Source organism: Sturnus vulgaris, chromosome 26 (assembly GCF_052056855.1).
Source record: "Sturnus vulgaris isolate bStuVul1 chromosome 26, bStuVul1.hap1, whole genome shotgun sequence".
NCBI lineage: Eukaryota > Metazoa > Chordata > Aves > Passeriformes > Sturnidae > Sturnus > Sturnus vulgaris.
In genome coordinates, this window is record NC_142268.1 from 509885 (window position 1) to 534789 (window position 24905).

Genomic DNA, 24905 nt, shown 5'->3' on the forward strand with positions numbered 1-24905 from the left:
AGCGTGAAAATCGGGCTTTGATTCGTAGTTGTCCGTCTGCCCTAAGAGATGGACACAGCAGAACTCGGATTTGCACTGGGATGTGACCAGAGCAGGATCGTGGGAGCGTGGCTGCTGCTTCATCAAGAGCCAGGAATAATTAACAATTCTCCCAGATAATGAGCAGAGGTTGGGAACGGGGTCCTGCCTTATCAGTGAAAAAGAGCTTAAAAAAAAAAAAAAAAAAAAAAAGTGAAAAGGAGCTTCAAAAGGACCAACCCGGCTTCTGTGGCCTCCTCGGGGCTCTTGCTGTTGTCACCTCCTGCTGTTGTCACCTGGTTGTCTCCTGTCCCCTGTGGGTCACACGGGTCCCGTGCCCTTTGTCATGCCAGGGCACCACGAGAAACGCAGCCGGGTGAGGAGAAAGGCTGAGCCCGTTCTAATTAACATGAGAATAGAGAGGATCGATTAACCGGCGCAAGGCAGAACATTAATTAATAAAGAATCGGGTAACTTGTAGCCAGGGAACTGCGATTTCTTGGTTTGCTAAAATTACTCGCAGTGTGGAGGTTTGAAACTCCTCGGGTTTGATTTGTGGAAAAGTTCTGCAGCCTGTGCAGAATAAACTCCTTCCTAAACTGGTCCCCGTGTTTAGAAAGTCCCTGAATTGTCCCCACCGAGCAGACCCCAGTTTAACACTTATTTCTCAGCATTTCCCACCCGTTTTCCTGTGATTTCCCACAGTTATCCCGCTGATGGATGGATGAACGCTCATTCCAGCCTCGGGATTAGCCACAAAGTCACGTCCTGCCCTAAATCCTGGCTGCCAACTTGCACTTAACGTTTCCACCAGGAGCTGAGATACCATCTCGGCAAGGCTCATCCAGCCCCTGGCAGGACCAGCCCTTCCTCCCTCGCTGCTGGCAGATGCTGCTCCAGCCCCTTCCTCGCCTCTCCCACCAGGAATAAACACCATTCTCCCTAAAATCCCTGCGGCTGTGTACACGAACAGCACATGACCTGCGAAATTGGCCTGTCATGCTAAAAGCACATCCATCACCGAGATTTAACGGGGAGATACTGATTATCCACATTGTTTTCGCTCGAGGAGCGAGACAATGATAAATAATTGGTGGAGTTGTCCTGGATTTCATCCCGAAGGGGCTGATATCAAACATCTCCAGCCCCAGCTGCCACTCTGCCTCTCCTGCAGCACCGCGGGATGAAGTGCCTGAGATGGAGCTTGATAAATTCTCCCCTTTTGGGTCTCCTGGGATGGGATCTCCACTCCTGCTTCGAGGGGAAGGAATGCAGATGGCCAGGGAGGCAAAGAGGAGGGGGGGTGCAGCTTCCTCCGCTAAAAACCTCCCTTAATTCTCATTTAATTCTCATTGTTTCCCTGTGCAGCTTTATCAGATCGAATTCCAGCTTGGACCTGAAATCCCCACGTTTTAGCCGGGTCTGCAGCACAAGCTCCTCTCAATCACATTTGGGGCTGCTGGAACACCCCAGGCACTCAGAGCCCCGGGTTTGGGGTGGCTCTGGGGGCTGCAGGGAGAGGCTGTGGTGGGCTCCAGGTCTGCTCCTTTGCCCGGGGAATTGTGACATTCCTTGGACAGAGCCATGAACTCCTGCCCCATTTCTGTCTCCTGCCTCACCTGGAGCACACCTGGGGCCATCTCTGAGCTCCATCTCACAGAACTGCTCCACCTCACCTGAACTGCCCCACCTCACCTGAACTGCCCCACCTCACCTGAACTGCTCCACCTCACCTGAACCCCCCCATCTCACCTGAACCCCCCTCATCTCACCAGAAAGCCACACTGGACCCCCCCAGAGCAGCGCCCCCGGCTCCTTCCAGACGTGTTTGGGGAGAGATTTTGGTAACTGAGACTCCGGAGCAAACAAAGAACCCCCGGGGCCGGGGCTGCTGTGGCCACATCTGCCAAAATCCCTCCCGGAGCAACCTGCGGCCTCCTGGAGCAGCCGTGCTGCAGGGAGGAGCTGCCGTTTGGGTTTCATCCTTCAGAACCTCCCTGGCACACAAAATCCAGCTCCTTGCTGTCCCTCGGGGCTGTCCCAGGAAGGTGGGAGCTTGAGGGACTCGCACAGCACCAGAGCAGCACTCGAGGCTGTGCTGTGATCCTCAAATGAGCTGGCAGTTCCTTTTATTTATTTTTTTTTGCCTGCAGACACAAAGATTTTGATCTTTCACACTTCCTACTTAATGTTCCTGTTGACATTCCCATTATCCTCGCAGAAGAATATCCTCAGAGTCCCCAGTTATTCTGAACCGGGCTCCAAACCGTGCTCGGAGTAGGAAAACATTCTCCTGTTTCACTTGGAACTGGTGAAAATGTCTTTAATTTGAGATGTCCTTGTTTCCAGAGGGCAAATAAAAGCACCTGAAGCACTCTCCCCTCCAGCAGCCCAGCAAATCCACTCGCACTGAGGCTTGGCTCGGCTCCCTGCACCAATATTCCCTTGTCACCCTTCCAGCTTCGCTCCTTTACCATTCCCTGTAAATTCTACAATTACAGAAATCCAAGCAAACAGCGACTGCTGAGAGAAATTCATTCTCATTTCCACACCTCGGAGCTTTCTGCTGCTTCGAGAGGTTTTGGCAGCCACGTCGAGGGCTCCGTTCCCCGCCCCTTTTCCCAGAATCGGGGCTTGGCTTTGTTCCACACGGGATGCAGGGATCGTTCCTGGGATGCAGAAATCATTCCTGGGATACAGAAATCATTCCCGGGATCATTCCTGGGACACGGGGATCATCCCCAAGACTCTGGGATCATTCCCAGGATGTGGAAATCATTCCTGGGATCATTCCCGGGTCTCAGGGACCATTCCCATTTCCCCCCAAAATCCCATTTCAATCACCTGTCAAGGTCCCTCTTAGCCCAGGGATTATCCCCGGAGCTGCAGCACTCAGGGCTGACACCCTGAGGGCACCTCTGCCCCTTTTCCATGGGGAAAACTCTGATTTTTCTCCCTCAGGAACACCCAGCCCAGGCTTTTGGCAGCCTCCCCTGTCGTGCAAACCCCAAATCCTGCAAAAAGGAACAGCCCAGGCACGTTACCTGCACCCTGGGGCAAACTTCTCCCTTCCAAACGTCCCTGAAATTCAAACATTCCTGTGAAATCCAGCTGTGAACCGCTGTCCTGGAGGGCTGGCACTGTATGCCAGCATTGATCCTGCCACAAAGTCACTCTGCATCCCAAGGAGGATCAAACACCACCCCAGGCCACAGCAGGGAATGGGGAAAAAAGAACTTTGCATTTAAAGCTAAATAATTGCCAGCTCTGTGGGCAGGCCCAGATTAGCAGCCTGATTACAAACATCATTTAACCACATGGAAAATGGCTTTTAGTGCAGCTGGGACCCGGCTGATCAAAAAAAAAAATGAAATATATTAAAGGATCCATTCTGCTTTAGGTGCTCCTGATGTGGTGCAAGCCCAGTGACTTCAAAGGCTGAGGAGCAGCCAGCAGCAGCCCAGGCTGGTGGCCTGCACAAACAACCCCCCAAAAAAAGAGATTTTCATTTCTTAAGAAGACATAAAACCCAGTTCTAGCTAATTACAGGGGCCTGGGTGTGAAAGAGCAGCTGCAAAGCCTCAGGGACCCAGCCAAGAAGCTTTGATTTCTCTCTCCAGCCTTATAAAACCTTCTGAAAACTTTTGCCCCAGCAGCTTTTTCTGCTTTCAGAGAATCCCAGAGTGGTGTGGGCTGGATAAAGATTATCCAAGGGGGCACCTTCCACTACCCCAAGTTGCTCCAAGCACCCCAACCTGGCCTTGGACGCTCCCAGGGGTGGGAACTGTCACCCTCCTCTTCCTCCTCACCCTTCCCCTGATTTCCTGAGGCTGATTTGGGGAGGCACAGCTCAACCAGCAGCTGTTTCCCAGCAGAAAAACCCATTTTGTGTTCATTTTCTGGAACCCTCAGTGTTGCAGCAGTCAGAAATGTCCCTGCCCCACAAATAAAAGCTGAAACTTCTCCCTGGAGCTGAGCTATCAAACAGAGAAGTGCCTGTTCCTGGAGCTCAGTGAGGAGCTGGGAACGAGAAACAAAAAGTTCTGGAGGCTGTGGGATGCTGCTGTGCCCACTCAGCATTAACATGCAGAGAGGAATCAGAGCTGTCTCTGCACAAAACACCTCGGGGAGAGGCCTGGGGGAAATTTCTGTGCTCCCAGGTGGAACCCAGGAGAGCTGAGCCCTCCTTGGAAGGACAGAGCATCCCCCTGATGTGCCAACACCCCCAGGTTCTGAATTTCTGCAGCCACATCCCCTGTTCCTGCTCCTTCAGTCCTCCCAGATTCTGAATTTCTGCAGCCACATCCCCTGCTCCTGCTCCTTCAGTCCTCCCAGATTCTGAATTTCTGCAGCCACATCCCCTTTTCCTGCTCCTTCAGTCACGAGTGATGAAATCCCATTCATTTGTGCGAGCAACTGGAAGATTTATTGTAAATAAAGTTCTGCACATTACACAACTGGCTAAAAATCATAATTAGAGCTGCACTGGGGAACATGTTTTATTTATCCTGACAGTAGTCTGGCTCCAATAATCCTGCTGTGATAAATGTCCCGAAAGTTTGTGGAGTTTCAGCAGCTCCAGCCCTTATCACAGCCATGGAAGTGGGAATTGCTGCCTGGGTTTGATGTGGCTCCCACAGCAGCACTCCAAACCAGCACCAGGCTAACTGGGAGCTGCTGGGAGTGTCTTCCTTCTGTCTGAATCAAAGAAATTTGAATTTTTCCACTGCTGCTAAAAAGCTTCCAGGGCTGCAGCCACGTCTGTGTGAATTATCCGGGCTCTGGGCTAGGGAGAAGTGACAGTGGGATTGGGAGCCTCTGGAAAAGGGTCAGTGACACCATTAATGGGATGCAGGCATTCCCAATCTCCCTGCTCTCCACCCTGCCAAGACTCCCGGGGCTGCCTTTTTAGTTTTAAGCACAATTTCGGGCCCATAAAACATCAGAGGAGACAGGGATTGCTGTCCCAGCCCTGCAGGGACACGCGGGCTCTGTGCTGACCATGCTGCAGCTTCTCCTGCTCCCCCATCTGCCCAGGGGCATTTCCAAACTCACCCAAATTCACCCCCAGAATTTCTGTGGCTGCTCCAAGACCCATCAATGACTCCAAGCTCAATCAAATATTGGTCTGGCTTTGCTCATTCCTCGGGAAAAGAGGAAAAAAGAAGAGGAGCCTGATCCACCTCCTTTCCATCCTGGGAATTCTTTCCACACAATCCCGTCTGGATTTATGGGAAAATCCTCCTGGAACCATCAATTGTTGACTCCACCAAAAGCACCAAACCCATTTCTTGTCAGAATATCAGAGAGTTTGTGCCCAGCCCAGCCCAGAGCCACAACTCCATGCCCTGCACAGGGGTCAAGCAAAATTTGTCATCCAAAATATTTATGGTTCACAAATATTTGAGTCTCTCCTAAATTTAGAGCGGCCAGAAGATTTCCAGCTCTCTTGATGAGAAATAATTATTTACATTGCTATAAAAAGAACATTCCAGCAACAAAGAGCTGCCATGCTCTGATCCAGAGACCTCCAGATTTTTTCCCAGCTCCTGCTCCTCCTCAGTGGGCAGGGAACAGGAATGGGAATCCCAGGTTAGCTCTGCTTCATGGCAGGCAATTGTTTAATAAAGAGAATTCCACAAGGGTTTTGTGCATCCTCCAGTCTGCAAAACAACGCTTCCAACAGGAATGAAAACCTGGATTACATTTATTTTTTGCAAGGTTGTCCTTAAAAGTGAGACCAAACAGGCTTTTCCATTTTTCTCCAAGGATTTTCTCCTTCCCCCTAACACACACACACACACACACCTACCTGAGAGCCTGCAGGGAAAAACAAAGTTTGGTTTCCTCAGGAAGGGATTCCAGGGATGGATCTCCAGGAGTGTGAGGGATGGGAACCACGGCTGCACATCCCCCCAAAAAATCAGGGATTACAGAGCACCCAAACCACCCCCTGCTGCCACAGGAACGGGGGGAAATTTAAAACAGAGCAGGGACCAACATCTGAGTGCTGCAGAATCATGGAATTCCAGAGTGCTGTGGGTTGGGAAGGGCCTTAAAGCCCATCCAGGGCCAGCCCTGCCATGGGGACACCTCCACTGTCCCCGGGTCCAGCCTGGCCTCGGGCACTGCCAGGGATCCAGGGGCACCCACAGCAGCTCTGGGCGCCCTGTGCCACCCTGCCCACCCTGCCAGGGATGGATTTATCCCCTAACCCCCCTCTCTGATGAAGCAATGACACCTTCAGCAGATCCTGCACACAGGGCAGGGGGGAACAGCCCCTGAGAAATAACATTTTAATAAATAAACATGTGCAAGCGTTCAAAATCCATTCTTTAATAACTGTGAAGCTTCCAGTTCATCCTCCCAGCATCTCCTGTCCCTGCCAAGCCCGTCCTGGGCGTTTCTGGCAGCCAGGCCAGGCCAAAGGAACAGAGAAAAGGAGTCAATTAAAGGCCTGAGAGCCCTCCAAGTGCAGCATTCCACACAGCAGCACGTCCTCCCCATCGATTTATTATTGGCAAGGCAGCAAATGGAGAGGAACAGAGGAAATTCTGCATGGCTTTTATCTGAAATTCAGAATGCCAGCGCCCTGCATCCTTACCCAGAGCTGCCCTGATCCCCTGAATTCCAGAAAAATCTCTGAGGTGTGGAGTTCCTGCTTTGCACAGAGCTCTCAAGGATTCAGCAGCATTCACCAGACATTACGAGTTGTCACTAAAGGTTGCAGCCCAGGATTTATTTCACAGCAGAATGCAACAGCTTCTCTACAAAAGGAGACCGTGTGCATCCAAATCAAGCTGACACAGATACAAAACAAAGCCCTTGGAAACAGAATTCCTGATAAAAGCAAGAGATCTTTGCAATTCATTCATCAAATTAAATAAGGAAAATGGCTTGGAGGAGAGGAAAGTTCAGGAAGTGTTCTGTGCAGTGAAGGTTCCACAAAAATGACAGAGCCATCTTAAACCCATCTCTTCGTGTAAAATATCACCACAACAACAAAAACCACATTCCACTGGGGCTCCCATCACTTTGGGATGCCAAGCAGCTCATTCACGTGGCAGGGAAGAAAAAACCTCCCAGCTGCTGGAGGAGTAGCACCCACCTCCTTTCCTGGAGGAAGAGCTGGGAAAGGTGAAAATCCTGACCCAGAATCTGCAGGAGCTCTTGGCTTCACTGATGGACGGCTGCAGAGCTCTTATTGCCAGGGCAGCCAAATTTTTTTGGCACTTCTAAACCCAAATAATCATGCCTGTTTATATATAATCAAGCTTTCACCATGGCTTTAGTGCTGCAAACTCTGCACGCCCCAATTAAGGGAGAATTTCTGCACTAGAGGAGATGGAGGGGGTGAGGAATTGCAGCGTGATCCAAGCACTGAAGACCAGAGGTGTGCAGGGATAAATGTTCCCTTTTTCAGGAAGGGGAAAAAGAGGAAAAGTCACCTTTGAAAAACAGGGATCTGCTTTCCCAATCCAAGCACCTGAGCTCTTGTAGCTCCCACTGTCCTTTTATTGCTTCTGGAGGTCGGTGTGTTACTGTGTTACACAGGTTTTGGTATTTTCTTTTTTTTTTTTTTTTTGTTTGCTAAAAAACCGACAAAGCGACAGGCGACGATTTTTTAATTTTTGGAGCTATTGATAAAAAAACCCCCACCTGATCTCTTGGAAACAAAACCCCAGTGCTGAGTGACTCCTGAGCTGCCAATGTTTGCAGTGAGTGACGCTGTTAAAAATACGAAAAGTTGGCAAAATTCACCCCCCACAAACAAAACAACAAAAAAAAAAAAGAGAGAAACAAAAAAGAAAAAGAGAGACAGAGAGAAAAGGAGAGAGAGAGGAGAGAAAAAGAGAGAGAGAGAGAGGAGAGAAAAGCTTTTCCCAGCTGTAACATCTGTTCAGTCTGCCTGGCTGACAAGTGCTGCTGATGGAACTGCCTTGCCAGCACTCCCCAGCAGCAGGAGGGACTTTCTGGAGCAGGGAACTGGAGCTGATTTTTTCCCTTTTTCCCTTTTTTCCTCTCCCACAACCCCAGAGCCGCCCCCGGAGTCACCTCTGGCTCGTCACCTGCGGGAGGACGACGGGGGCACAGGCGATGCCAGCAAAGGACTCGGGGAAGTGCAAATCCCTCTCCCACTCGTCTGTCTCGGTGTTGTAGACCTGCACGATGCTGGTGACGTTGTTGAGGTGCCAGTTGTAGCCCCCCACGATGTAAATCTTTTTTTCCAGGAGGCAGCAGCCGGCCTCCGACTGCCCGGCCCGCATGGGGCTCACCGTGGTCCACTGGTCCGTCTCGGGGACGTAATATTCCACGGCCAGGACATCAAAGCACCGATCCACGTGGTCCATGCGGCCTCCCAGGGCGTAAATCCTGCTGTTGGCACTGACCATAGCGTGCAGCACCCTGGGCTCGTTCATGGGGCTTTTGAACTCCCACTGATCAGCGGCGGGGTCGTAACAGTGCAAGGCTTTCTTGTCCTCCACGGAGATGCCGTAGCCTCCCGAGATGTAGAGCCTGTCCCCCGCCGTGGCCCCGGCGTGGCCCCAGGTCCTGCGCTTCAGGGAGCACACGTAGCTCCACTCGTTGTCCTTGGGGCAGTATTTCTCCACCGAGGCCAGGCTGCCCGAGCGGTTCCGGCCGCCCGTGGCGTAAACCATGCCCCGCAGGACGTTGAGCTGGAACTGGATCCTGCTCTCCTGCATGGCCTGGATGCGCAGCCACTGGTTGAGGTGAGGGTCGTAGCGGTAGGAGACGTCCACGGCGCCCTCCCCGCTGCGGTACTGCAGCTGCTGCCCTCCCACCAGGTACACGAAGTTGTCCAGCACGGCCACGCACGAGTGGCTGCTGCCCACCTCCATGCGGGTGAGCTCGCGGAACTGGCGGCCGGCGGCGTCGGGCAGGCAGAACACCCTGGAGCTGACGCTGCGGTCGTTGTCGGTGTACGGGGTGCCCCCGAAGGTGACGAGCGACAGCACGTCCGAGCGCACGGCCGTGCGCGGAGACTGCATCTCGTGCTGCCGGAAGGGCAGGATCTGGTAGTTGAAAGCCTCCAGCAGGTACTGGCGGCACAGCACGTCCTCCACCATGATGTCCAGGGTCTGCACGCTGTCCACCAGCTCCGAGGATTTCATGAGAGGGAAGCGGATGTGGCACAGCACGCGGCTGGCGCTGGCGCGGCGCTCGGGCTCGAACTGCAGCCAGCGCACGGCGGCGCGGAACAGCTCGATCTCGCTGCAGCTCTTGAGCTTGTTGCTCTGCAGGAAGAACACCAGGCGCTCCAGGGGCAGGTGGAGGAAATCCTCCTCCTCGGAGATCTGCAGGAAGTGCCTGAAGGTGAAGGCGTCCACGGATTCCTTGAGCGAGGCCAGGCTGAAGGTGGTGGCCATCTGGCCGATGTTGAGGCACGTCTCCACGCTCATGGCTGACTTGAGGAACTCCTCACACAGCTCCACCACCGGCACCATCTGCAGGAAGACGGCGGCTCCCAGCACGTCCTGGATGCAGTCGAGGTCCAGGGTGACCTCGGCGCTGTAGGCGAAGTCGATGATGTGCTTCAGGCCCTTGGCAGACACACCTTTGAGCTCGATCACGTCCTGGCTGGCTTCTCTCATCCCGCCCGTGAACATGGCCCTGCAGGTCAGGACACAACCAAAAAAAATTCCCTTCTGTTTAGGCAAAAGATCACCCTGCAGGTCAGCAATACAACCAAAAAAAATTCCCTTCTGTTTAGGCAAAAGATCACCCTGCAGGTCAGCAATACAACCAAAAAAAAATCCCCTTTTGTTTAGGCAAAAGATCACCCTGCAGGTCAGCAATACAACCAAAAAAAAATCCTCCCCCCGTTTAAGCAAAAGGTGCAGCACCTCGGGGTTGGGTTTTATTTAACACTCTGATTCTCTTAGGGTGGGGAAGGGGGGAATAAATCAAGGCTAAATCTCTACGAGCCAGGAGGAATGAGAGTGTGTGCAATGACTTACATAAGGCTTGCATAAACAGTGCACTGAGGAGGAATATTCAGCAACTGGAGAAGTTTTTCAATCCCACTGGCAGCAGGAATAAGAGCAGACCACAGGACCAAGCTCCAGGAAGAGGCAGAGCTGCCAGAGCAGGGAGTGAACGATTCTGGACACCAATGAATGCAACAAAAAAGGGATCTCACAGGATCTGCACCAGCAGAGATTGGGAGCTGCACCCTGAAGGGTTTCAGGTTTAGGATTTGGGAGCACAGGGAAGGAACACACCTGTGCTAGCAGGCCAGTGATCCCTGGCCCTGTCATCCTGTTACCTCGCAGGGAGGTAGGAAATGGCTCAAAAAATTGCAGGTGCAAACACATCTCATGAACAGCTTTGGTCTTCCAGCAGAACCTCCCCTCCCAGGCTCCTTCCTGAAAAAATGGGAGCTGCAGCCCCTCCAGCAGGGCCAGCAGCAGGGGGCTGACAGGCAATTAAACAAAAATGGGGGGGAAAGGCTCAGTTACAGCACAGCTGTGAGCACATCCCTCGCCCAGGCCCTGCCTGGATCACCTCCTTGGGAGGCTCCTCAATTGCACAGGAAGAACATTCCACACCGAGGGCTGGGAGGCCAGGGCTGCACTGGTGGGGTTTGGGCCATTACCAGCCCTTTGGGCCATTCCCAGCCCTTTGGGCCACTCCCAGCCCGTTCCACAGGGTTTTGTTGCCCAGGGCTGGCTGGCAGCACCTCAAGGAGCAGTGGCAGAGCAGCTGTGGGTCAGGAAAGGTCAGAGTAGGTGACATGGGGTGACAAGGGGGTGATGTGGAGTGTCACCACCCCCTGCCACTGCACACACCCCCCAGCAAGCCCCTGAGCTGTCACACGAAAGTTCTTAAAATTGCACATTTTGGGCTGGTTTTTTTTTCCACCTGCTCTTTTCCATGGGAAAGGTAAATCCGTGGTGTCACCAGAGCTGCCTGTGCCGACTCCAAGGTGCGAGTCAGCCCCAAAAAATGCTGACCAGACCCTGCAGGAATAAAGGAATATCTTGGGAGCACTGTCAGAAGACAGGAGTTCCAAGTTTCCTGTCCAAACCAGGCTAGAAAACCTGCTGCCGTCCAGCATAAACCCAAGAAATCCTAAATGACCTAAACAAGGAAATATCTGCATGTGAGATCAGCCTGCTGTAACCCAGTGACCAGCAACGCTGTTCCCAATTATTTGTCCGTGCAGCAGATGAGAGAATTCTGCTGAAATCCCTGCACATGCCAGGTCCCAGCCCTGACCCCCCAGCCCAGAGGACACCCGGCCACGTGTGTGCTCCTGCACCAGCTGAGCAGGGAGGGAGGAAAGCGTTTATTGTTGCCATGCTGAAGACAAATCATCAACTAGAATGCAATTCCCTTCCAAAAGCGTTAAGGTTCTAAAGTGCTGATTATATAAATGCCTCAATTTCACTCTTTTCCCTCCCCCTTCTCACAGAAAAAAAACAAAACAAAACAAAACAAAACAACACAGAGTGTTTTCAAAAGCTGGATTATTCTGCCATTGTTCCCCAGGACAACCTTCCTTAGCACCACTGAAGTTCTGAGGAGGAACCTACCCAGAAATCAGATTCTGACAGTGAAACCACCCTGGCAGCCAGCAGAGAGGAATAAAACAGAGCCGTCAGCATTTGGGGGGAGAGCAGCTCCAGGATTCGTCGTGCTTTTGTTTAGGAAGGTTTGTGTTAGCCCAGGGAGAGAGGAGGGAAGAGCCTGGAAAATGAGCAGGGAGCTGCTGAAGGATGGGCAGAGGGACAGCAGAGACATCCCAGCGAAGCTCCTTGGTCCTGTTCTCCTGCTGGGAGGGACCTGCACATCGAGGGACTGCAAATCCCACCAAGAGCCCCCTTTCCATCCCTGCCAGAGTCTGGAACAACTCCCAGCTCGAGTTCTCTGCGAGTCTGAGCCTTCCCTGCTCCCGGTGTCTCCCTCAATTCACTCTGCCACTGGTGCTGCCCCAAAAACATCCCAGACTCCAAGATTCCCACTCAGAGCTGTTCCAAGAGGGTTTGACAGAGAGAGTCAGTCCTGAGGAGCAGCTGAGGGAGCTGGGAAGGGGCTCAGGAGGAGAAAAGGAGGCTCGGGGGGGACATTTGGGCTCTGCACAACTCCCAGACAGGAGGGGACAGCTGGGGAGGGTCGGGCTGTGCCCCCAGGGGACAACAGGACAGGAGGGAACAGCCTCAGGCTGGGCCAGGGTGGATATTTGGGAAAATTTCCTCATGGAAAGGGTGGTCAGGAATTGGGAAAGGCTGCCCAGGGAGGTTTGGAGTCACCCTGGAGGTGTCCAAGGGATTCCTGGACGTGGCACTCGGTGCTCTGGGATGGGGACAAGCTTGAACTTGATGACCTTGGAGATCTTTCCCAACCTCAACCACAATTGGGAGATTTTGTGACAGAGGCAAGATGGATCCAACACCTATTTTCACTCAGGGCTGAATTGCCTGCAGTTGTGTTCCTCTGCATTACTCTGGCTGCAGGAACTCCTCGTGGTGCTTTCCGCCCACACTGGCTGGAACAATTCTCCCAGATCTTCTGGGATCACACGAGGACCTTGGTGCTCCCAGCCCAGGGCAGGAGCCCTGCAGACAGAGCAGTGCTGGTTGAAGGGACCAGGAGGATGGGATGCCTCATCTGGGAGCCCCCACTGCCACTCCCAAACCGGCTCAAGCGGCTCCAACAGCAAAAGCAGCACCAACACCTGCCCAGGTGAGGCCAAAACCTGAGCTTGGACTCCTGCCTTGGCCCAGCAGCTGCAGTTGAACAAATGTGAGTGCAGAGACTGATCCTGAACCTGTACCTGCCTGCAGGACACTGTGGAGCAATCCAAACCTCCAAAGGCTTCTGTGGGGTTGGACTTTTGGGGTGTGGTGGGGAGGTCGGGGCGGGGGAGGACGGGGAGGCAGCAAACCCACGGGAAAGGTGAAAGTGCCTGCTTCCCTACGGGATTCTCACCTGAAATAGTCACTGCAGGCAGCCAAGACAACTTTATGAACCTGAAACACTTCATTATTTATAGTGAGGATGACATCAAGCAGCTGAGCCTGGGCTCGGAGCGAGGCCAGTCCCTGCAGCAGCGTGGTGCTGTGGCCAGGAGCAGAGAACGTGCATTTCAGGGTGCTGTTCTTGTCAGCCATGCTAAAAACAGAACAAGAGAGACAGCCTGGTTTGAGATGAGCACACAATGTCAGGAACCCACCCAGCCAGATGGGGACACGTGGGAAGGCAAATTCCCACCTCGACAGCCACCCAGGAGAACATCAGCACCTCGAGTTCCCTTCTCCCAGCACAAAACACTTCCACGTTTTCCAGCTATTCCCCTGGCACTGCTGACAGCCCTGCAGCACACACGGGGCTCCAGACACCACCCAAACACCTCCTGGGGCCACAATCTCCAAGGAATGTTGGTGTCTCCACTGACACCGAGTCCCAGGTGCTGCTTCCTGCCTGCAGCTGCTGAATCCCTGCTCTGGCCAAGCACAGCCCCTGCCAGCCCCATTTGATCCTTCCCTTGTGCCTGACCCCCCAGGAGAGGAGCGAAAAAGCAAAATATTGCACGGCACTGGCTGCCCTGAATCACGTCAGCTGTTTGAGCTGCGCTGTCAGCAGTCCCCTCCCAGCATAAACATTTCCCTGCTCTTCCCAATGCCTCTCGCACGTGTCCCCAGCAGCATCCCGGGACCTGCCTGCCCTCACTTGCACTTGTCAGTGGCAACAGCACGAGCCCTGCTCCAGGGGAACAGCCTGGGGGATGCTCTGGAAAAAAAAAACAACAAAAAACTGCAGGATTGCCTGAGCCCGCCCCTGGGAAATCCCAAATTCCTTTGAGAAATTGATCCAGCTCTGATCGACTTTGCAGGATCAAGATCCTGGGGAGAAAACACAGGGATCAATATTCAGGATGGGGCTCCAGGAGCATCCTGCTGCTTGGTCTCTGAGTTTTTGAGGAATGTTTTATGGAAACGTGACATCCAAAAAAAAAAAAACCCCAAGGAGATTATCCCGAGTCTGGGAGTTGCTCCTAAATCCACAGTGGGAGAGTGCACTTAGGACTGCACTTAGAGGGAATTATTATTATTATTATTATTGTTATTATTATTATTATTATTTAGGTGGAATAAAGCAAGGGAGCCAAAAAGGAGTAGGCTGGGGCTGAGTAATCCCAGGGTTTGCTCCAACCCTCCTCCCTAAAAACTCCCTGGAACAACAACAGCCACACACAATGGACCAAAGAGGTCAGGGCAGAGTCAGGGAGATGGGATAACAAAAAAAGGGGATGTAAACAACCCCCAGACAATGAGGGACAAGGGACAGGGCTCTGCTCCTATCGGGCTGCAATTTCCTGCAAGCTTTAGGGAGAGGGGAAATCTGGGATGTCCATCAGGGCGCTGCGAGGGAGGCTCGGGGTGCACAAAGCAAAGCTTGGCCCGAGCTGCTCAGGATGGGAATGTGCCCCAAAATCCACGGGATGGAAGGGGCTGCTCAGCTGGGGCTGGGTGCTCTGAAATCCCCACCCCGAAAATCGCTGGGATCAACAGGATTAACAAAAATTCAGCTGCTGACGGGACCTTCATCCACAGCCTGCAAGGCAAGGGGTGCCTGCCCACTCCAGCTCTCCCCGAGGAAAAACAGGGAAGAGAAGGGAGGGAGGGAGCGAGGCTGGGATCCTCACCACGTCAAAGCCTTCCCTCTCCTCTCTGGAACTTGGATTTGATGGGGGAGGAAGGAGGAAATGTCCAGGGGAGTGATGCTCCCTCTGCACACAGCAGCAAAGCCACAGCTCCAGGAAAAATCCAGGAAAAATCCAGGAAAAAATCCAGGAAAAATCCAGGAAAAATCCAGGAAAAATCCAGGAAAAAATCCAGGTAAAATCCACAGGGACAGAGCCGGTGGGAGCCACCATCCCCGAGTTTGCTGTGACTACACCTGCAGGAGTTACTCATGGGAATTCTCCTTTTTTTGTACTAATTTCAAACATTCCTCTTCCCAGCCTTGGGGTTCAGCCCTATGGGAATGCTGGCCCTGGATGCACAGCTTCAAACATCATCACCTGCACAAATATTTATTTTCTTTTCCTTTTCCTCAATTCACTTTTTTTTTTTTTTTCACAGGATTAGCTCAGGGCGGGTTTGGTCCATCTGTGTGGAATAAAGGTGTTTTTATGTGGGATTCATTTCAACAGGTAATGGAACAGCTACTACCAGGAAAAACTTCATGTTCTGGTTGTTTTGTCTATTTACAGGGTTAGAATAATAGGATCCAATGATTACACAATACCCTGAGGAGGGGGGTAAAAAAAAAAACAAAACAAAACAAAACAAAAGCATCGCTAACGGTCCAGAAAAAAAACAAAACAACAAAACAAAACCAAAAATAAGCTGGAAACAAAACATGAGAAATGAAATAAGGGATTTCTGGAAAACAAAGCAGGAGGAGGAGAGGTGAGGGAACAGCACGGGAAGAAAAAAAAAGGGATTAGTGATGAGAGCAGGCTCGGCTGGGCACGGGAGCACTCCTGAACCCACGGCCTTGGCTCCCACTCCAGCAGCTGGATGCCAGAGAGTGAAAAATAAATATCTGAAAGCCCCGAGCACGAAAGGAAGCCTTGAAGACGGGGGAGCTCCTTTGTGAGGCTGCCACTATCACAGCCCCCATCCCCAAACGCCGTGTGCTCCCTGCTCCACGGTTTGTTAGAGCAGGAGGAGCCCGGCAGACAAAACCTGCCACGAGTCGGTGGCTCCTCCTCGCAGCTCCGAACGTGCCCGGGAGATAAAAACCTTCCCTTGGGAGGCAGAGCTGCTGGAATTTTCCTCGGGATGTGCTGGAAAAGCTGGAGTTTCTGTGGGCAGAGAGTTCCTCCATCACCTCGGCTTGCAGCAGGGTCAGGTGTGTGTTGGGGAGGGGCTGCTCGAATTTAGGTCCTAAATATTATTTCCCGAATTTCCCCATGGGGGAAAACGCAAAAATCACACCCACAGCAAGATGCCAACAGCAGCAGGGCCTCTGGCACGGCATGGGAGGAACAGGAATCCCATTTTCCACGTGGAAACGGCTGGGAAAGGGATTTTTATCTCCATGGCCAGGCTGAGCCACAAGGAAACGTCCCTGGGAGCCCAGATCCAGGCAGGGAATAATTAATGGGATTGAGGATTTGTCCCCGAGCTGCTGCTCTGGAGTCACAGATTGTTTTCAATCCTCTGCAGTCACTGCAGGCTGGAAATCAGCGTGGGGGAAACCAAACCCCCCCCAAAAAACCCCAATCCCCCCAAAAAAAGCAACCCAAAAAAAAGCGACCCCCCAAAAAAAAACCAATCCCAAAAAAAACAATCCCGAAAGAAACTAACCCCAAAAGAAAAACCAACTAAAAAAAAAATCCCAAAGAAACCAATCCCAAAAGAAACCAACTCAAAAAACCCCAACCCCCGAAAAAAAACTGTCCCAAAAGAAACCAACCCCAAAAAAATCAACCTCCAAAAGAAAAACTAACCCCCCCAAAAAAACCAACCCCAAAAGAACCAACCCCCCCAAAAAATAAAAAAACCCCACCAATCCCAAAAAAACCCAATCCCAAAAGAAATCAACCCCCCCAAAAAATCAACCCCCCAAAAAAACAACGCGAAAAAAACAAAAAAAAATCCCAAAAGAAACCAATCCCCAAGAAAACCAACCCCCCCCGCAAAAAAAACCCAAAAAATCAACCCCAAAAAAAACCAACCCGAAAAAACAAATAAAAAAAACCCAACCCCAATCCCAAAAAAAAAAAAACCCAAAAAAATCCCCCAAAAAACCAACTCCAAAAAAACCAACCCCAAAAGAAAAAAAACAACCCTAAAAAAACCCAATCTCCCCAAAAAAATCAACACGAAAAAAACCAAAAAAACCCCACCCCCCGCCAAAAAAAAAAAAAAAAAAAAAAAAAAAAACCACCAAAAAAACCCCCCAAAAAACCCAAAAAAACCCCCAAACTCCCCCAAAAAAGCCAGGAGTGCTCAGGGAAGGCTCTGGAGCTGGAGCAGGTGCAGGAGGAGACACCTGGACACCCCAGAGGGTCCCAAAAACCCGAGGAGCTGCTGGGGGTCACGCTGCAAGAACATCCCAAAAAACGCCGGGGCTGCCTCCCCCGTCACGTGCAGCCCCAGATGAGTTGGGAGCTAATGAATCATCCCTGCCCAATCTGTGCTGATGATTAAAAAACATCAAAGCTGGAATTAAAGGCTTACCGGGCATGTTTGCAACCACTGCACCAAAGTGCAGGGAATCGCAGCAGGGGCAGAATTGTAACATTTTAGTGATTGAATTAAGGGTGAAAAAATAAAAATTAAAATTAAAAATAAAAAAAAAATCTTTTTTTTGGCCGTGGTGTTCCTCCTCTTCTTTTACAGCATGGAAGGAGGGGAGGTTTGGTGCTCTCCAGCCCAGCTCAGCGTCCCCACGTTTTCCCATTTTCCCACTTTTTGGCCGGGTAATTTTTCATCCAGGAGAAAACTCGAGGTGGAGGAGGTGGAGGTGGTGGTGGTGGTGGGGGAAGGTTTTGGCAGAATTCCTGAGCAGGGCAAACTCCCAGCAGCCAAAACTCTTCCATAAACACCAGCTCCAGAGGTGGGGAACGGGAGGGGAAGGAGGAAAAGGAGGAAAAGCAGCAGAGTGTGTGGAAAAGCTGCAGGTGTGGAGCTTTTCCAAGCATTAACAAAAAGGGATGGGGATTGCAAAATGGCCAGAGAGGCACCTGAGAGGAATTTTTTGTGGGGAAGAGAAGCAGAACTCCCATAAAGCTGGAGAGGAACTTTATTTAGAACATAAGGTAGGAATATTAAGGACCTTCTTTAGGAACCTTTGACAGGCAGCATTATAGATATTTCAATAATGCAAATCATTTAATGCATTTAGTTTCATGCCTAAGTAAAAAAAAAAAAAAACACATTTAGATTCTGATTTTTAAACTACAATTAAGACACTTAAAATCAAAACAAAAGTCAAACTCCCTCAGATAAGTCACTGGTAGCCATGGTGACTGCAATATTTCAGATCCTGAGCCTTTATATCACATGCCCAAACGATGAAAATGAGTTTTCAGCACTTCACTCTCACAAATCTACGGTAGGGCAGAAAGGCTGAGCCCTTCACTGAGGATCTGCTGCTTCCCAGACTCTCATTTGGGATTTTTGATGCTGTCCCCATGGCCTTTGCATCCCTCTAGGAAGACACAGCGAGGATTTGGGATTTTCCTTGGAAGTTTGGGGGCCAGGAAGAGGAGGCACAGAAATACCTGCCCTGTTAACCTACTTCTGCTCCCAGCAGCATTTACAGCATTTCCCAGCCAAATCAGCAACCACGATAAGCACTTAATGATCAGCAACTAATTAAATATTAACACTCTGAATGAAGGGGATGTTTTCCAGCGAAACACAATCATCCTCAAGGAAGATATGGGAATAAAAAAAAAAAACGTTTAATCGATTTCTTTGTTCCCTTTTCCAACTCCTTCTCTTAATTTCTCCCATTTCCCTCCTCTGCCTCCACTCATTTTCCACTCCTGACACCATTTCTTTCATGAAAGCAATAAATAAAAGGAGAGAGCCCGGGACTAATATTGCTATTTAAAAGTGACTGGCAATTAGCAGGGCTCGAATAAAGAGGTTGTAAATGGGGCTGAGTTTCAGGAGTGTGACAATAATTGACCTCTGGAAAACGCCTCGAGTGCAACAGGAAAGTTTGAAAAGTCTCCAGCCTCCAAATTTGAGGGAATTTAACGTTTGGCAAAGAGAGAGCAAAGAAACACTCGTTATTTAATAAAGAAAAAGGAAAAAGCCCAGCAAACAAAGCCTTTTTTTAGCTCTGTTTCAGGGCCCCAAAGGTTTTTTTTTCCTTTTTCCAGCAGCCGGACTGGTCAGCACTGGGATGGGGCTGGGCACTGCTGTGCTCCCACACTGACCACTGCCGGCCAAGCCCGGCCTGAGCCAGCCCTGCAACTCCCTGAAAACACCAATTAAAGCCGGATTTTACAGAAGCCAGGAGGCACCTGGTGCATTTTCCAGTCTCGGGTCCTGCTGATCCCAATTTCCTTATCTGCTTCCCATTTCCCCCAAGCTGGAACCAAGGACACCCTGGAGCCCAAAGGTAAAGCAGCCAGAAGCTTTTAAATTTATTTATTTGCTAAATATTATTTTTTTTTAATGCCTTTAGAAGTCTGAGACATTTCCAAAATCTCTGTTTTTCTTTTCTTCTGAGCAGGGCTCGCTCGGGGCCCAGCAGACACACACGAATTTATTCTGCTCCCAGGCATCAATCAGGAGGTTGTTTGCAAGCCAAAGGAGGTGGGATTTTGGTTTCTGCACTAATAAAACTGGATGGCTGTCAAAAAACTGGCTGGCCTGGTAAACCAGAGCAGAAAAAAAAAAAAAAGTGGAGGGTGAAAGATGTGAACACATTCAACTCTGCCACTGCCCGGGGTTTCTGGGCAGGACATGCTGTACCCAGGATAAATTGTGGGGGGGGAAAAGAAAAACAGCAGAAAAAAAACCCCAGAATCAGATTTTTTACATGTTTCTGTCACAGAGGCAGAGGTGTCTTTGGGCTGGTGTAGTGGGAGAAGTTTGGGGCTGGTTCTTGAGGAGCCAAAAGGAGCAGGGGAGTCCCAGGTGAGAGGACCACGAGCCCGGGTTTGGGTAGCAGGGCTTGGAAAGGCAAAAATGTCACAGGGAGATGAATTAGAAGGATTTGCCATTTCTCTTTTTTCACATTTAGAGCTGCCACAGAGGGTTTTGTCCTGTACTGGGGTTTTCCTCAGTCCTGCCCTAAGCTGGTCCCAGCAGAGAGGTGACAGCAGGAGAGGTGACACTCCTCACCAGCCACCACTGCCACCACCTCTTGTCACAATGCCTGAAAACACAAAGATGCTCCCCCACCCCACAAACCTCATTATTTTCTATCAGCCCCAAACCTAATCCCGCTGAGCCAGGAGCAAACAGAGCAAACACAAAAATCACTGGCAGCGTGTCCGTGAGTGTGACAGCAGTGACAGAGCCGGGCACGCTCAGAGCGTGGAGTTCACATCCCATAAAATCCATGTACACCCCAAGACCGGGCTGGTTCCACACTCAGCACCCCCTGACAGCTCTGCATTAAACGCTCCACGGTCAGGGAGGGCTTGGGGTCGAACCTCTCTGTGCAAAAAGCCGAACTGCAGCGGTGCCACGTCCAAAATAACCCGAAATTCAGAGCTGTGCCCTGCGGCCGGAGCAGCCCCAGGGAGCAGCGGGTGCTGCTGAGCCTCTCCCAGCTGTGCAAAGGCCGGGAGGCACCTAGTGGTGTCGGGGAGCACAGCAGAGCCACCAAGGCCACCCCAAAAGTGTCACCCGGGCCACACACAGGCGCTGCTGGACGCTGCCCACCTGCCCCGTGTCACCTTGGCACCGGTGGGGGCCCAGCACAGCTGATCCGTGGCGTTATGTCCATCCGAAAATCTGCCGGGACCTGTCCTGACACAGGTCACCTTCCCTTGGGGACAATCTGTGCCACCTCTGCCAGCACCTCTGCCAGGAAATCCCTCCCCACCTTGTCCCACACCAGCTGTGCTCCACACCTGGGAAGAATGCAGGAAAATTTCCAGTTTTTCCAGAGGTCCTGGGAGCTGTGCTTGTGCCAGGCTGTTGGTGCAGCACGGATTGCACGGGCTGGGCACTGTGGCAATACAACAACAGGAGCAGTTACCTGCAGGACAGGTGCTCCTCTCCCCACCCTGCACCTCCACCCTCCAGATTACAGCCTGGGAGCTCAGGGAAAACCAGCACAAAGCCATGGAACAGCAGAGAGCAGCAGCAAACCCTCCCGTGGAAATGAAGGATTTGGTCTTTTCCAGCAGGTGGGAGCAGCTGCCCCGGCCCTCAGCATCAAATCCCAGCTCAAACCTGCTTGCAGCCCTTTCCTCTCCTCACCTGAACCCTCTGGGATGATTTTTCCCCAGGTTTTTGTGACCCTGCTTTGTACAACCCCACCTCACCACGGCTGCAGGAACGGCTCAAGCACAGAAACTTCTCCTGCTGAGGGTCCTGAAGGGCTCCACGTTTCCTCTCCCCAATCCCAAACCTCTGCACTCAGGTTTGCCCCCATCACAACATTCTTTTCTTTCCCAGCTCCATGAGAAGCTCTATCTTCTTTGTGCCACCCTGCCCTGAACAGCTTTTCTTAAAGGTCCCAAATTTCTGTGCAAAAACTCCAGCATTTCTCAACAAATGACAAAGTGGGAGAGACACTTTAACCATCCTGCTGTGCAAGGCTCCTCCTTACAAAGCCACACCTTGGAGGTAGGACAGGAAGCTGTAAAGCATCCTCCAAGTTTATTTTTGATCTAAATAAAACCCCCAGCTCGGGACTCTCCCCACACTGCAAGAGAAGGCAGCAGTTATTTTTACAGTGATTCAGTTCGAGCATAAACATTTACACCACGTCTACCAGATCTAACAACTAAATCTGTCTGAAACTTGCCATGTGGCAGAGGATGGATCATAGAAACCCCACAAAAACTCCACTTCAGCTCCAAAAGGGAAAAAAAATACCAAGGCTGATTGAAGGGTGAAGCTGTAGGAGATGACAGGAACACCAGAGCAAGGCAGGCTCACAGCTCTTATCTTCCCCCCTTGGTGGTTTTATTCCTTTCCCCTGGATATTTCTCTCCTTCCCACCACTTTCTCAAAAGGAATAAAGTTTGGGAAGCTCAGGTCAGCACTCCCCTGATGGGAACCAAGATAATTTGTGAGAAGGCCTTGCCTGCTCATCCTGGTTTTCACAGCAAACACTCCACTGTGTCCTTCAAGGGATTATTCCCAATTAATTCCTCAGCAGCTTGTCTGGACACCTCAATTAATTCCCACGGAAAAGCCTGCATGGGGACATTCTCTCCAGCATCTGGGATGATGTTTTACCCAGATTTTTGTGACCTTGCTTTGCACAACCTCACCTCAAGCAAGGCTGCAGGAATGGCTCAAGCACAGCAGCTTCTCCTGCTCAGGGTCCTGGAGGGCTCCACGTTTCCTGTCCCCAATCCCAAAGCACATCCCCAGTGCTACACAGTGAATTCTGCAGCCTGAAACTCTCCCCTCTACGTGATAAAGAGGGCTGGGAGTAAAATATGAAACCTCTTTGTAAGTCATGAAATTCTACCCAAGGAGGAAGAGAGGAAAAAAAACCCAAAAAACCACACAAACCCTAAGTTTACTTCAAAATAGATGATTGGGGCCGTTTGCTTTTCAATGTCCAGGAGCAGCTTCATCTCGTGCCACCAGCACGTCCAGACCCTTTTGTCCCCATGGTCGCCTGTTCAGGGGTGAAGGAAAGAGCAGGATCCCAGCAGAGAAGTGAATTTTCCTGCTCCGGGGCAGTCACAGCTCCGGGGCAAGCAGTAGCAATTCCAAAGATGGAAATTCTGCCCGTGGTGTTGGAGCTGCAGTGCACCATCCAAATGGCATGTGTGAAACAGCCCCGGAGCATCTGTCCTCCTGCCTCACAGAGCAAATGAGAAGTGCAGAAAAGTCACAAGTGCAAGCACCTAACAAGGAATCACTGCCGACAGGGAATGCCCTTGGAATCCTCCTCACGCTCTGCAGCACATCCAAAGCCCTCCGTCAGGTTTCTCCTCGTATTCCCCAATAAATCCACCTTCAAACAAGTGAAAAAAAAAACCCTTCAAACTGCCGACCAACAAGAAGCAGGATCCAAACTTCAACGGGCTTTGCTTCAAAATTAACAAAGAAAATAAACAGGCAGCGATAGGGAACATGACAGAGCTGCAGCTCGGGGGAATAAAACTGCTGCAGCTCCAGCCTGGGTGATTTATCACAGCCCTGAAACAAATTACTTCCATTTCTCACTGCTGCACACCCAGTGAACTCCCAAGTGCCAGGGGAGCAGCGCTACCAACACCTGGAGTGAGAAGTGCTGGAATTCCTGTCTGAGGAAGGAAAAGGAGGCACAGAGGGATAAAACAGAATGAGAAAAATGAGATGCCACAGGTGACACGGCACGGAGCTTCACACAGATGGTCATTAAGGGGGAAAAATGGGATATCTCCATAGGTGAGGATTCAGAGAGGCTTCTCCAGACCCTACAATGCCCGGGACAGCTTCCCCAGCACGGTGTGACACACACGGGGGGTTATTTCAGAGGCAGCACTGAGGATAAACGATGCTGTGAAGGGAAGTGACAGCCTGACAGTGCCAGGGAAACATCCCTGAGACAAACACAAGTCCCTGAGCACCCAGACAGACACCACAGCTCCGAGACAGACACCACAACTGCCCCAGCACAGACACAGACACCACAACTCCCCCAGCACCATCCAACACCAACTCGGGATGGCCACAGATAAAAAAAATCCCTGGGAACAGAAACTCCTCCATGAGCAGGTGGTACCTGCAACACCCAGAGCATCACTTGGACAGGTACCACCTGAAACACCCAGGTACCACATCATCCCAAAATCAAGTACCACATCACCCCAAAATCAGGTACCACATCACTCCACCAGGTACCACCTGCCCTATGCTGCCTTCAAAGTCTGAGTGACCCCACCCAAAATGAGGGACTGGGGGGTCTGCAGGCACAGCAGAGGGGATGGGGGGCAGCAGAATGGGCCTGAAACACCAAAAATTGGGAGTGTCTGGAACTGCTACAGCTCTGCAGACCCGCAGGGCTGGTGGCTCCACGGAGCTGCCCCAGGGTGGGACTCACTGGGGGATTCACTGTGCGGATTCCCTACAGGGCTCACTGTAGGATTCCCACTATTCTCTGCTTTAGAGACTCCCCCAAACCTCAGCCTTCCTCCTCACACACCCCATGAGCAACAGCGTCTGCTCATCGCCATCGTTCCCTTCCCGCGGGCCCCGCTCAGGGCAATCCCCGGCCCTGGGGACATCGGGCACCGGGCACAGAGTACCCGGTACTGAGCACCGAGCACCGCGTACTGAGTACCGGGCACCGAGCACCGGGTACTGAGCACCGGGCACAGAGTACCCGGTATTGAGCACCGAGCACCGGGTACTGAGCACCGGGCACAGAGTACCCGGTATTGAGCACCGAGTACCGGGCACTGAGCACCGAGCACAGAGTACCCGGTATTGAGCACCGAGCACTGAGCACCGAGTACCGGGCACTGAGCACCGGGCACAGAGTACCCGGTACTGAGCACAGAGTACCCGTTTCTGAGCACCGAGTACCGGGCACTGAGCACCGAGCACAGAGTACCCGGTATTGAGCACCGAGCACCGAGCACCGAGTACCGGACACGGAGCACCGGGCACCGAGCACCGAGCACCGGGCACCAGCGCCCCCGGGCAGCGCTGTCCGTGCGGCCAGGCCGCGCTCGGGGCCCGCGGGCCCGGGGCAAGGCTCGCAGCCCCGCCGGGGCCCGGCCCCGCTGCCCGGCCTAGGCCGCGCCGGCCCCGCTCACCTGCTCGGCCGCTCCGCGCCGAACTCGGCCCCGCCGGACTCCGCCATGGCCCAGAGCCGCCGCCGGTGCCGCCGCCGGTGCCGCCGGTGCCGCGGGGGAGGCGGCGGGGCCGCCGCGTTAAAGGCGCAGCAGCGGCGGGGACCGGGAGCCGCCGGCTCCGCTCCGCGCCCGCCGGGCCTGGCGCCGCCCCGCCGCCACCGCCACCGCCCCGCGGGAGTGCGGGCTGTCACCTCCCCCTGGGGACCGGGACTGTCACCTCCCCCTGGGGACCGGGACTGTCACCTCCCCCTGGGGACCGGGGCTGTCACCTCCCCCCGGGGACCGGGACTGTCACCTCCCCCCGGGGACCGGGACTGTCACCTCCCCACGGGGACCGGGGCTGTCACCTCCCCCTGGGGATTGGGGGACCGGGGCTGTCACCTCCCCTGGGGACCGGGGACTGTCA

At 52.3% G+C, this 24905-nt stretch overlaps 1 protein-coding gene across 2 annotated transcripts; it reads right to left on the reverse strand.

Moving 5' to 3' along the window:
* Window positions 1-24633, reverse strand: KLHL26 (kelch like family member 26). 2 transcript variants are annotated; one of them, XM_088179198.1, is made up of 4 exons: window positions 24461-24629; window positions 12973-13155; window positions 8088-9651; window positions 1-205 (listed from the first exon to the last, which is right to left on the reverse strand). In XM_088179198.1, the coding sequence occupies exons 1-4, from the start codon at window positions 24505-24507 to the stop codon at window positions 140-142; spliced, it is 1860 nt and encodes a 619-aa protein (XP_088035324.1). In that variant the 5' UTR covers window positions 24508-24629; the 3' UTR covers window positions 1-139. The 2 variants fall into 2 exon arrangements, with proteins under 2 accessions (XP_088035324.1, XP_014742698.2); XM_014887212.2 differs by lacking the exon at window positions 1-205 and having other exon boundaries at window positions 6335-9651; window positions 24461-24633.
* Window positions 24634-24905: the final 272 nt, after the last annotated feature.